The sequence below is a fragment of the Felis catus genome, chromosome A3, assembly GCF_018350175.1.
Source record: "Felis catus isolate Fca126 chromosome A3, F.catus_Fca126_mat1.0, whole genome shotgun sequence".
In the NCBI taxonomy this organism is placed as follows: domain Eukaryota; kingdom Metazoa; phylum Chordata; class Mammalia; order Carnivora; family Felidae; genus Felis; species Felis catus.
In genome coordinates this window covers 95890352-95904319 of record NC_058370.1, presented here as the reverse complement: position 1 = coordinate 95904319, position 13968 = coordinate 95890352, and the positions used below count along the sequence as shown (strand labels likewise).

Genomic DNA, 13968 nt, shown 5'->3' with positions numbered 1-13968 from the left:
TGTCACCTCATCCGTCCTTAAGGTCACGTCATGCGCAAGGTATATACAGTAGGAAAACTGACCAGGTAAAGAGGATCACAATGTTCTCCACAACTAAAATAACATCAGGTCTTGTGGCTGGTTTCATCAGTTTAGAGTCAAGGTCAGTCACCACTCTCCCTCATTGCCCAAAGTAGAATCCAGGCAGGCAGGCTGGGGACTTTTACTCTCTAGTAGCATAGAAAAAACATGCAATCTGGTCCCTCATGGTTTTACAAGTATGGAATTTTGTATTTCACATGTCCTAAGTGAGATCTGTAATTATATCCCTTAAACATTCTTTGGAAACACAATTCTAAGGAAATGTTGAAACGTTTAGTGCTCTGTGGAAAGAAAAGAACTTAAGCTGAAAATACACTCACATATACACACACTCACTATAAATAAAGAGAACAAGTGAGAAATAGTCTAAAGTAATCTGGTAACTTCAAAAAATTATAACTGTCAAATTCAACAGTTAATAAAGGATTGAAATAAATTATTACTTCCTCGAGAAGTTTCTAGGGCTACCTGTGAAATTAAAAGTTCCTACCTAAAGAGGGAAAGAGGGTAAGGTATTGCACCAACACCAGTCTCCACTATGGATCTCTCCTACTTTCCTGAAGCCAGTCAGGCAGAAGGACTAAGCGTTCTGTCAGGACCCTCGGCAGAAACTTGCAAAGTATAACTTACTCTGTATCATGGAACCTCTGCTTTGACCTCCTACAATAGGATTACCTTATTTGAACCATTACGGATTTCTGATTTCTACATTCTCTTGTTCCCTAATTTCAAATAGAAATTAGAATAGGAAAAAATGAGACAATTTTAATATTCAGATTTTTTAAACTCACAAAAAGTAATACTTTCTGAATGCTGATATTTTCCTGAATAAAATAGAAACGGCTGTGACAATTTAGACTTTACAAAATTTTTAGTTTGGTTAAGGAACTTTTGAAAACCACCCCTTTCTGAAATCCTGGATTGTGTCACGCAAACTCACTTAAAAGGACACCTGGGAGAAAGGTTTACTCAAATGCAACTTGGTACAGAATTTCAAATACAAAAATTTGATTTTAAAAGGCCTCTTTCACTGCTCTTCTTGCCGCCCTGCTGGATCTCTCCAGACAATTCAAATATGTCCAGGTCTCCAAAAGTATGCAACTGGGAGGGTCTGCATATCAAAAGCATGCATCCATCCACTATTGTCTTTGAATAACACAGACGTACAACAAAAGCTACTGCTTTTCCACGCATGGAATTTTGAGATCCCATCTCTGTTCTAACTGCATTCAGAACAGAAATGGAATGTGCTAATTATAGTATACCCTAATAATTTCTCTGGAGTTGGTAATTTTTTTTTAAATTCTAAGAAGTCCACTCATGACCTAATATCTTAAAATGAAATGATAGGTTTTAAAGAGGAAAAGAAAACAACTATTTCCCAAAGTAGAAATGTACAACTCATTTAATTAAGACACAAGAAAAAGAATATGCTTTAATAGATATAAATGATACATATTTGAAGGAGGCTAGCAGAAGCGGAAAACCCAAAACACCAAAAGCATTGCTTTTAATTAGGCAAATCATCAACTAATTCGTTCAATGGTCAGTTTAATAAATCATGCTGTGTGAATAAAGTATTAATTTTATTAGTTTTATAATTTATTGACTAATTTTTTCTTAATCAAGTTTTTTTTGAAATGGTAAGATAATTTGCTCAGGATTTCTCAGCATTTTCCAATCAGGGTACCCCTGTAAGGGGAAAACGAATCACCATTTCCTCATAATAGTAGTTCTCATAGTGGATGGTATACACGTAAAGGCTAAGATTTGGAATGCCTTAAAATAGATTTGTATTCTATTAAGCTCAGTACCAACAATGTATTTCAAAAAGAATAGTACCTGTTCCTAGAGACATGTCATCTGGTCAAAAGATCATATGTAATGTATATGTGGATTCCCAGACCCCTTATAATAACTTCCCTCCTCCTCTCTTCCCAACCCTCTCAGGTCTGAGCCCAACAGTTTGGGAGCACACTGGTCTAGGATCTATCAAGAATTCCAGTGAATTATTTGAAGGCAAAATCCACACTTGATTCATTTTTGCATTCCTGACAGTGCCTTATACACAGCAGGTAATCAAAGAAAAAACACTGAATAAACATGTTTGTTAATAGGAGACCATTTTATGTACTTTTATTCTAAGGTATTTTCAAGAGAAAGAGTTCAAGAAGTAAAGACAGGAATGCTGTCCCAACTAGAAAAGAACACAGTAGAGAAAGTAATAATAAAAAGCATAGGTATTCCAGAGAGGGCTCCATTGCTGGGAAAAACTGCTCAGGTACTTTGGATGTCATATCCGGATATGAAGCATGGCTTTTAAACATATCATAAAACACTTGACTGCAATATATTTTGTGATGAATTTGAATTTTTGCAGCCTTACTGTTTCAGAAAAGATGAATTTTGTTATAAAAATCACTGATGACCAAACTATTTGATTATTATAAAGCTTAAAGATATAGATTCTAAATTCAAAACCTAAGTTCCTTGTTTCCTTCTAAAAATTCTCACAAACTCAAGACTCTGGAGTCAAAAGAAAAATAAGAAAAGGCAAACAACAAAACACAACTCTTGGACATTATGGGATTGAGTTAATCTCTTCTTCAGATCTTAGATGGCTGCTACTATGTGAGCCAAACCCAAGAATTAAACTGTCACATGGTTAATGCCAACACACTCATTTTAAAACACTATTAAAAATTGTAGTTTTTACCCAGTGGGGAAAAACTTAAGTGTTCTAACATAGCCATTTCACTTTTTTATGAGCCTGGGCCACATCTGAAAATTGGTTTTGCTTCTGTAATGTTAATAGCTAGCATCATTACTCCTGAAACTTGTTGCATTTCATATGGACAAATTAAGCACTCAGGCACACAGGTTCAGGTAGCATGAACAAAACAAAACTGTAGTCTTTTGCAAACAAAGATTTTTTGGTTGTTTTTAAAATAGAGTTCCCTGCCAGAATAGATATTCCCTTAAGAAGAAACTGATACATAAAATGTCATTAATGCCATTCCAAAATATCTCCTGGGCCAGACTTGCAATTTACTGATGCAAATATTTTGGCTTCAGCTCAGAGAGGAGATGAGAAGTAGTTTCCCCAACAATTGGGCTGTATCCATAGCCCACCGGCAGGACAGAGAAGGCTGGGTCATTATTTGTCAAGTCCGTCTGTAGAAAGGTAGCTGCCACCTCCAATTGTCAACTCCAAAGGCATGCTCCAGCAGGCCCTGCCAAGGCTGGCTCCCTGACAGCGCCTGTTCATTTTCCTGTCATGGCATGCCGCGGCACTTGTACCGCTGGGGTTGGACTGCACAGTGTTATCAGCGGAAGCCAAAGCCTTTTCTTGTTGCTGGTAATAATGAGATGCACAAAGGAATGGCAGGGAGAAAGGTGGCAAAGAGGCAGGGCTGGTGGAAGAAAATTAAGAAAAGCTTTGCACTATTGAAACGGTCTGAGATAAGACCTCCTCACCTTGCTTTTCCCTACTCTCAGAAATTTTTGTACATGCATTTAAAGAAAAGGAGAAGTTGGGAAATTTTTAAGTTCTGAAATGATTCCTCTTTGCAAAAGGTAGTCCAATGTATATTTTCTACTCATTTGCAGAAAAAGGGGAATGCAGAATAACATTTCCAGCTATCAGGATTGCTGTGAGATCTGAGGCCGGTTAGGGAGAGCCGCTGCCCTGTCTCGGGGGGGGGGGGGGCACTATAGTCATCCTGGGAAACATTGACAAGACATGAGACAGAGGCGGCCACCCTCTTATTCCACACCATCCAAATCCCCAACATGTCTACCTAAACCATTGCTATGCATTGCATGAGAAATGCACTTCTGAGATATCTTTTACATTATTAGGACTCAGCCATCAACGAAGCCAATCTCAGAAATGGCAACATATTAAGGTCTTTATCAGCTAGCCGCCAGATATGGGGGTATTTAAATGAACAGCTGCTTTGAAAAGTCACCAGAAACAGAGCATCTTGGGAATGAAAAACAAGACAGGCTTTTGAAAAAGATGAGAGAGTCGAATGAGGGTACCAGAGGTGGAGAGAAGAGAACCCAACGAAAGCTGGAAGCACCAAAGGTAATTTCCCACTATCCTAACTTACTGAGAATTATGTAGCTTCTGAAGAGGATAATCAGGATTTTCATACCGTCTCTGCCCAGTTACCTCCCCACTCAGTGCAGGCCCTGGGATACTAATATCTTTCTTACACATTTTGGGGGAGAATTAAAGCAAACAGCATAGTCAGGCAAATTCTAGACACTGAAGAGGTATTCACTCATGTTTCCCATTTTTCTTCTCTTGCTCTCCATGGTTTCAAAGTTGGGTTTTTGATTATCCGTCAGATCTACAGATTGGACTCTGCTGCTCTCAGACATAAGCTTCCAACACAAGCCCCCAGTGAGAATTCATTGTCTGTTTCTTCATGAAAAGCAAAGACTGCACCTAGACAGTATTTCCAAATATGATGAGCTCCCCCAGAAATTCCTTCTACAGTGTTGCAGTCAGATGCCCCTTCTGCCTGGATCCCACCAGCAACGCTGTGAGCCCTTCCCTCTCAGGCCTCAGTTGGCCAAGGACAGGCAGGCCTTGGTCAAGGCCAGGTCTACCTCTGAGTAGAGTCAACATCTGGTCAGTTTGAATTATCAAGGTTCACTTGATTACCTTTAATGCCTCACAAAGGAGGCTGATGTTTGCAGCAACCCCCTCCCCAACTCATCCCACAGAGACTCTTCTTGGTGAACTGTGCCAAATGTTTGTGGGCAAATATGTTTAGAGAAAGGTATCACAAACCTGGGTAACTTCACTTACTGGAAAAAACGATCCCCTTAACACAGCCAAATTGGGCTAGCTGACTTTTTTTTAATTATTATTATTTTAAAATATAAACCATGAGAACTAACCAATCTCACATCTCATACCCTTTTTTAAGATGGGTGATTTGGATGTATCCAAGGCCAATCTGCTTTAAAAACTCTAGAAGCTAAAAAGAAACCCATGTCTCCTTAAATAATCTCTTCAGTTTGCTTATCTCTTAATCAGAAAGTTGTATTTCCACACCCGCCCCCCATGCTTTGACCCATTGTTTTGAAATAATGTGCACACAAAAGAAAAATTTCCAAGAGGGTGTTACAGTCACATTTGCAGAGATGACTGAAAGCTTACAGGGCCAAGAAAAGCACTTGAAACCGAGGCCCATGACATTTGCAAGATATTCCTAATTCTGTTCTCCAGTTGCCTTGAAAGGGCCTATTTGTGATTACCTGAGACAGAAAGGAAGTCATCCACTGAGGTGATGTCATCCACGGCCTCTGTCAACACTCGGACCTGCTTCTCCCACTGGTCTTTGAAGACGTCCATGTTGTCCTGAGCAACTTTGCTCTGTGGTCGGGCAGCCAGTGTGAGAGCAGCATTGATGACCTATTTGTTAGAAACAATCCAGAAAGATGCTGACTACACTATTTAAGAAAGAAACAAGAAGGTCAGGGATCACATTGAAACCCTGGACCCTGTAGTTTCTCAGGGGTTCTAAGTGGGTTCTCAGTGTTCAGAAGACAATCAGAAACATGAAACATGAAGTATGTTATCAGCTACCATTAGTTTTTGTTTACGTTGTTTCTTCTTTTTTAAATGGACAGATTTTATGTTTTTTGTTTTGTCTTTAGCTCATATTTATTTTTCAGAGACAGAGGGAGATAGAGTGTGAGTAGGGGAGGGGCAGAGAGAGAGGGAGACACAGAATCTGAAGCAGGCTCCAGGCTCTGAACTGTCAGCACAGAGCCTGATATGAGGCTTGAACCCATGAACCGTGAGATGACCTGAGCTGAAGTCAGACGCTTAACTGACTGAGCCGCTCAGGCTCCCCTCTTCTTTTTTTTAAGATACAGTAATTAGCCTCAGGTTTCAAAAAGTGTTTACTGGACAAGTCCTATTTACTTAATTCAGATGTGGTAGAAAGCTAACTCCTGTTCTACATGTGTAAAGTTGTAATTTAGTTGAGACAAGGAAAATAGTAATGGAACATTTAAAACTCAGCCCAAAATAAACAGAACAAAGTCAGTATGAGTGGAAAAGACAATAATTACCAGAGTTATTCTGAATACTAGAACAGTTAGGAATTCTTTTTGAGAAAGGTACACCTTGAAACAGCTCAGGAATGATGGCAAGACAAGGGAGGGAGGGACATGAGGGCCTGAGTAGAGAAGTCCCTGAGTATCAGGTCACCAATGGGCTTTTGAAACAAAGTAGATGAGGCTTACCTGGGGACACAGGCTGTCAATCTGGGTGGCTGCCATCCGGACTAATTTCACCCCTTCCTCATTGTTGGAAATGGAACAGGCCAAGTTGGCAACCTGGATTGAAAAGGAATTGAGTGAAAATCATGTTGGGGCAAAGGGGAAGTGTACTGTTGCATGACCTTACTCCTTCTCTAGAGTCATCTCTTCCAGGGTAATCCTGCTACAAATAAGGATGCCTTTCAGTGATTTACCAAATATTACTAGTTATTATGCTACATTAGACATTTAGTCCAGAAAAGTAAGGTGCTAATAGCAAATTATTGCTTCAAGATTCTCAAGCACACACAATAATGTATTTTAACTGGGTTGCTTTGATCCGTTTTCCTCTGTGGACTGCTCTTGTGACTTATACTCTCACTTGAGCCCCCTAATACTCATCATGAAGTGTGGCCATGATTTTGGCCACATAAGCGTTAAGCTCTGACCAGTGAGAGAGACACTGCAGTGCACTTAGGATTTAAAGGAGATTCACAAGAAGTTGAAAATGAAGGTGCTCTACCCCAAGGAACCCATATCTGCCTGTCAGAGTCTGTCAGGAAACTGCTAGTCTACCAGTAGCCCACTCGAGGACTTTCATGGGGCAGGCAGGTCTGAGAAACAGATAGGAAAGGCTGATATAATCCAGTAGGCAACGATACAGTGTACAACAAATTAGAATATGTGAGTTTAGTAAAAAGGCATTCAGTTTTAATTTTTTTAAAAACATTATACCAGCCAAAACAGCTGCACTGAATTTAAGCTCCCTGGTCAAGCGTTTCAATTGGTATTATTCCTCCTCTTCAAGGAGTGAGAGGTGGTAATATAAGGTCAGATTGATTGGCCAAGGTCAACAGCACACAAAGCTACCATCAGAACACTGATCAGTCCCATCAGACTGATGCCAAGAGGACAAGAGGATGGGGATTAGAAAGGGCAAAGGAGAAGAGAATGGCCACCAGGGCTAGGAGCAGGAGGGCAAGTAGAACAAGTGATTAGCAGACTGAGAATCCCCTGAGCCTTGTGGCCACCTGCCCTTTTGTATCCTGCCACCTCTGCTCTCCAAAACCAGGCTGCCTCTCTACCATGACTTCATGCCCTGGGAGATTAAAATGCAACACACGTGCGGAGTTCCGAATGCAAAAGAAAGCTTAGTCAGACAGTGTGAAGAGCATGGAACTGGAGGTCAGGAGGCTTAACCACTAACTAGTTACAGAGTCACTTCACATTTGGAGGGCCGTTTCCTTATCAGCAAAAGGATATAGGTAGATGGTAATACTAGGAATGCTTACAAAGATTACTTCAGTAAATCATTATCATTGACAATCCCATTTTGAAGCTTTTAAGGAAGAACACTTTACATCTATTGTAGTGAGAATATGTACTATGAGAAACCACAGATGGAATTTCCAAACATTAATTATCAGTTTCTTATATTTTATAGTTTATCTTGGATTCTTCAGATAATTTTCACCATTTTACCCAGTTTTCCAAGTACGTCTGTTTGAAAGACAATATACCTTCCTGCATCCATTTATAGGATGCTAAATGTCCACAGGTATGAGGCTTCTTGGAGGCAAAGCAAGAATTACAGGTTCTCCATTTTTTTGTTATATTGTTTCCACTCCATATTTTTATTTATCTTTGTTGTATTTGTATTCCAGTGTATTTTATATTCCAAACACCACATGAGGTATGTGACATAGAATTGGTGCTCAATACATGTGTTTTGAATTAAAGAGCAGTTTTAATAGTTTTTTATTGCATATATTTGAAATACATCCTAAAGACACTCTCAAAGATATAGTTGAGTTACCCCTTTAATCTGACTAGACAAAGTTCATACCACCTTCTAGTAGATATTTACCAACACTATGGTGATAAACAATGATTCCTATTTTTTGGTCCACTGTTTGAGTCCAGAATGCAGAGCTCCTTGCTCATGGTGGCATGAAAAAAAAAAAAATCGGGGTAGTGTAAATTTTCCAGAAAGATGTATACATTTAATTTACAATTCTTCAATCTTCAAGTGATTTCTTCCTAATTCTATTGTTGAACAGCCTTCCATTTTATGAAATAAGGATTTCAGATGGTTTTGTTTCCTCTCTATCATCCTTTCCTGGTGTGTGAGACTTGCAATCACACTCTTGCACAGCAGTGGACATAAGCTGAAGAGTTTGGCATGTGGCTCTGTAGAATGACAACAAGGGAGCCTTAGGGCTGAGAAAAACTAGGCTCCTGAGTGAAGGAGATGCCAACCAATAACTTCTACATGGTGATAACAGACTCTTCCTTGTGTATCTTTTGAAATGGGTCTTCATCCTTTATTTAAATAAACTCTATTATGACTTAGATCTGATATGGGAACCTCATTGCCTGGTTGAATCTAATTAGGGGGAACAGGGCTAGTAACACCTAGAAAAAATGAAGAGCCAACAACCCCGAAAGTCCTTTAATTATTCTCCTTAATTTACTGATCCATAAATCCTGAAGTCTGGCAGCCTCCACTCGGCAATGAGCTCCTGCTGTTTAAGTCCACTTAAAATCAGAATTTTATTTACCTTGTATTATACTCTGAAACATTCTGAAACTATTTCCAACATGATGCTCAGGATTTCACAATTTCCAAAGGCAGGCAGGTTTACATATCTTAAATTGGCCATGGATTCCATCCAAATTCCTGTTTTCCTTAGGCTTGCCTTTCTGCTTCTCACTGGACCCATTGGCATGATGGTGACTCTGAACATGGTTGTAATATGCCGTGATTTCTACAACTCTGGCACCAAACACTGAGTTTCCATCTTTGAGGCAGCTCCCAATCATTATTGTATCTTAAAATGCCTGCTCATATCCTAGCAATAGTCCAAGACCACTGTATACACATAGTAAGTACTTGATTACTTATTTTACCTATTCTTTAACTACAGGTCTGATGCTATACTAGAAACCCATAAGATAAAATGTCCTATTTTTCAAATCACAAGATTCCCCCCCGCCGACACCTTGTTTTTTTTAACCAATTTATCATGATAACCTTTCTAAGGGAGGTGGGGCAGGAAGGGAATGGTAAAGTAGAATTTTTAGACATTTGAAGAAGATTAATATGAGTTAAAGAATAGACAGTAGTTATGCTAAGTGAAATAAGTCATACAGAGGAAGACAGATACCATATGTCTTCACTCTTATGTGGATCCTGAGAAGCTTAACAGAAGACCATGGGGGAGGGGAAGAAAAAAAAAGGTTAGAGAGGGAGGGAGCCAAAAAGTAAGAGACTCTTAAAAACTGAGAATAAACTGAGGGTTGATGGGGGGTGGGAAGGAGGGGAAAGTGGCTGATGGGCATTGAGGTGGGCACCTGTTGGGATGAGCACTGGGTGTTGTATGGAAACCAATTTGAAAATAAATTTCATCTGAAAAAAAATAGACAATAGATTAACTGATTACTGTTACCAGGCTGCAACCAAAAGATGTTGAGCAATATGTTTAAATTTAATAAAACCTTGAAACCTGTTTGAGTCAACTAAGCAGGTAACATTTACTGGCTGGCTGTGGCTTCTGATTTTTCCACTCTCGAATTGTTGACAAATTAGCTGAGGAGTCAGGAGTCATCTGCCATCATGGAATCTTAGAAAACAATAAAGCATATCATTTATGGTTAGGTGTTGGGCTATTTAGATTGCTTTGGGATTTCTGAAAGGAACCAGATCATGAGTAAAAATGGCATTGCTCCTTGCTTTAGCTAACCATGCTAAATTCCCAACAATCTCTTTGGAGAGGAAACCCTTCTCTATACCTTCTGAGAACAATGAATTTGGGGAAGCCAAAGCTGAAAAGACTGAGCCAAATCTCCTATCTTTGACTTAGTGTCTCAAAAACCAGTTATCTTGAGGAAAAGGAGGAAGCTTAGCAGCCATCACTAAATTGTGTGCTGCTAACTACAAGGGCCTTAGGAGTTCAGAGAAAAGAACAATCAGTAGTCCTGGGAGGGAATCAGTCAGCACATCATGGAGAAGTAGGATATCCATTTTGCAATACTTCTCTTCTGATTGCCTAATTAGTATAATTTTCAGGATTCTCAAAGATTATGATATTTTGCTCTTTTGGAGGCACACTGTGTAAACAGGTGAAACAAACAATGATATCACCAGCAAGATTAGAAAGACAAGAAGTCAGCAAGGGGAAGTGATACAGATTCCCTTAAGAAAGTAACTTGCTTCTTGGGAGTGCCTGGGTGGCTCAGTCCGTTAAGTACCCAACTCTTTTTTTTTTTTTTTTTCAATATATGAAGTTTATTGTCAAATTGGTTTCCATACAACACCCAGTGCTCATCCCAAAAGGTGCCCTCCTCAATACCCATCACCCACCCTCCCCTCCCTCCCACCCCCATCAACCCTCAGTTTGTTCTCAGTTTTTAAGAATCTCTTATGCTTTGGCTCTCTTCCACTCTAACCTCTGTTTTTTTTCCTTCCCCTTCCCCATGGATTTCTGTTAAGTTTCTCAGGATCCACATAAGAGTGAAACCATATGGTATCTGTCTTTCTCTGTATGGCTTATTTCACTTAGCATCACACTCTCCAGTTCCATCCATGCTGCTACAAAGGGCCATATTTCATTCTTTCTCATTGCCACATAGTACTCCTTCGTGTATATAAACCACAATTTCTTTATCCATTCATCAGTTGATGAACATTTAGGCTCTTTCCATAATTTGGCTATTGTTGAGAATGCTGCTATAAACATTGGGGTACAAGTGCCCCTATGCAACAGCCCTCCTGTATCCCTTGGGTAAATTCCTAGCAGTGCTATTGCTGGGTCATAGGGTAGGTCTATTTTTAATTTTTTGAGGGACCTCCACACTGTTTTCCAGAGTGCCTGTACCAATTTGCATTCCCACCAACAGTGCAAGAGGGCTCCCGTTTCTCCACATCCTCTCCAGCATCTATAGTCTCCTGATTTGTTCATTTTGGCCACTCTGACTGGCGTGAGGTGATACCTGAGTGTGGTTTTGATTTGTATTTCCCTGATGAGGAGCGACGTTGAGCATCTTTTCATCTGCCTGTTGGCCATCTGGATGTCTTCTTTAGAGAAGTCTCTCTTCATGTTTTCTGCCCATTTCTTCACTGGGTTATTTGTTTTTTGGGTGTGGAGTTTGGTGAGCTCTTTAGATTTTGGATACTAGCCCTTTGCCCGATAGGTCATTTGCAAATATCTTTTTCCATCCGTTGGTTGCCTTTTAGTTTTGTTGGTTGTTTCCTTTGCTGTGCAGAAGCTTTTTATCTTCATAAGGTCCCACTAGTTCATTTTTGCTTTTAATTCCCTTGCCTTTGGGGATGTGTCCAGTAAGAGATTGCTACTGCTGAGGTGAGAGAGGTCTTTTCCTGCTTTCTCCTCTAGGGTTTTGATGGTTTCCTGTCTCACATTCAGGTCCTTTATCCATTTTGAGTTTATTTTTGTGAATGGTGTGAGAAAGTGGTCTAGTTTCAATCTTCTGCATGTTGCTGTCCAGTTCTCCCAGCACCATTTGTTAAAGAGACTGTCTTTTTTCCATTGGATATTCTTTCCTGCTTTGTCAAAGATGAGTTGGCCATACGTTTGTGGGTCTAGTTCTGGGGTTTCTATTCTATTCCATTGGTCTATGTGTCTGTTTTTGTGCCAATACCATGCTGTCTTGATTACAGCTTTGTATTAGAGGCTAAAGTCTGGGATTGTGATGCCTCCTGCTTTGGTCTTCTTCAAAATTACTTTGGCTATTCAGGGCCTTTTGTGGTTCCATATGAATTTTAGGATTGCTTGTTCTAGTTTCGAGAAGAATGCTGGTGCAATTTTGATTGGGATTGCATTGAATGTGTAGATAGCTTTGGGAGCACCCAGCTCTTGACTTCACCTCAGGTTATGATCTCATGGTTCTTAAGTTCAAGTCCTTCATCGGGCTCTGCGCTGACAGCATGAAGCCTGCTTGGGATTCTGTCTCCCTCTCTCGGTGCCCTTCCCCTGCTTGCTCTCTCAAAAAATAAATTAAAAAAATTAAAAAAAATAAGTTTATTTATATATTTTGAGAAAGATAGAGAGAAAGTGGGGGAGGGGCAAAGAGAGGGAGAGAGAGAATTCCAAGCAGGCTGTGCACTGGCAGCACGGAGACCCACGCAGGGCCTGAACTCACAAACCATGAGATCACGACCTCAGCTGAAACCAAGAGTTGGACATTTAACTGACCGAGCCACTCAGGCACCACTAAAAATTTTTTAAAAAGAAAGTAACTTGCTCCTTGAACTGCATTTGTACCATTGGCATCCACTCCCTAACCTTTTAATAATAAACACAGTTGGCCAGAAGCAGATATTCCAGAGACGATGATGGTTAAAATCCATCATCGATGATGGTTAAAATTGACAAAATCATAAATGCTTAGAGCCCTCACAAAAATATACTGTGATCATTTAAAATACACAATGTTTTCCATTACCAACCAACAAAACAAAAAACAAAAACCCACACAGTTCAAATCTCCAAACAAACAGCCCATCATGGCTGTGAAATTTGGTTTTGTGTAGACATCACTACCCAAAGTACCTCCATCTCAAAAATGCCATAGACTTGTCTGAACATTTACAAGTAAAGCCAAAATGCCTGGAAGGCTGAGCTTTAATTAAACATTAAAAACCTCTGCTAATAAAGTATTTAGGCATTTAACTCCAAAGTGATATGAGGTGCATCAGAAAGACGAGAACATTTTCTTCTTTTCTTGTCCTGGAAATCAAATTACATTTTTTAATATTCGTAATTCTGTTCAACTCCAAACACCAGCACATATTCAGTGCATTCAACCCCCAAAACACTTTATCATTTCATTAATTTTTACAGCTTCAGGTATCATTGTGGTGTTTTAAGAAGAGCATACTATTGAAATAAAGTAGAATAGCAATTTGGAGGTTTATAAAGTGCTTGTTCCTCATGTTAATATTGCTTCATCATTGTAAATTTGAGCACAAAATGAACTTATTTACTACTAAAAGGGAATTTATGGCATGTCTAGTCACCACAGTCACCTATCCATATAAAACCATAAAGAGATGATGCCACAAATTCCACACCAGCTGTTGTTCTCTAGAACACTCAGGGGAGTGAAGGGTGCTATGGTCTCGGTCTGAAGATTTACTCAGTTATCTGCACTGATAAGATCAGCACACAAATGGCATTAAAATATATGTGCCTAGCTTGTATAGAATTTGTAGGTTTCTACAGAATATGCCTCTTATGTTACAGATGGGGTTTTATAATTCAGGAAGAGACAAGATGATACCCTTGCCTGAAATGTGAGAGGAAAGACAGAAGGAGCTGAAATTAAGACGAGGGATTTGACCTTAAGAGGATGATGGACTTCCACAGACATGGACATCTGAGCATATTTCATGGCCACCTTCACAATTTGATTTGAGAAGAGCTTGAAAGGTCTGGATGTCCCAGAACATGTTTGTTTCATGCTGAGATGTCATGGAATCCTTTTAAAATGCAGCTGCTTCGGGCTGAGATGAGTTTATCAACTTCACTGCTAGTAACTTAAGTTCTGAAGGTTAGAGGGCACAGCCAACAGGGATAATGTGAT

At 39.6% G+C, this 13968-nt stretch overlaps 1 protein-coding gene across 6 annotated transcripts in view; it reads right to left on the bottom strand.

The window, feature by feature from the left end:
- Positions 1-13968, bottom strand: part of CTNNA2 (catenin alpha 2) — a 1116872-nt gene that overhangs the window by 109502 nt on the left and 993402 nt on the right. For all 6 annotated transcript variants that reach the window (XM_023251808.2, XM_023251809.2, XM_023251810.2 and 3 more), the window contains 2 exons: positions 6352-6444; positions 5356-5512 (listed from right to left, as the gene is read on the bottom strand). In XM_023251808.2, the coding sequence (XP_023107576.1) occupies positions 5356-5512; positions 6352-6444 (250 nt within the window). The remainder of the gene's footprint in view (positions 1-5355; positions 5513-6351; positions 6445-13968) is intronic.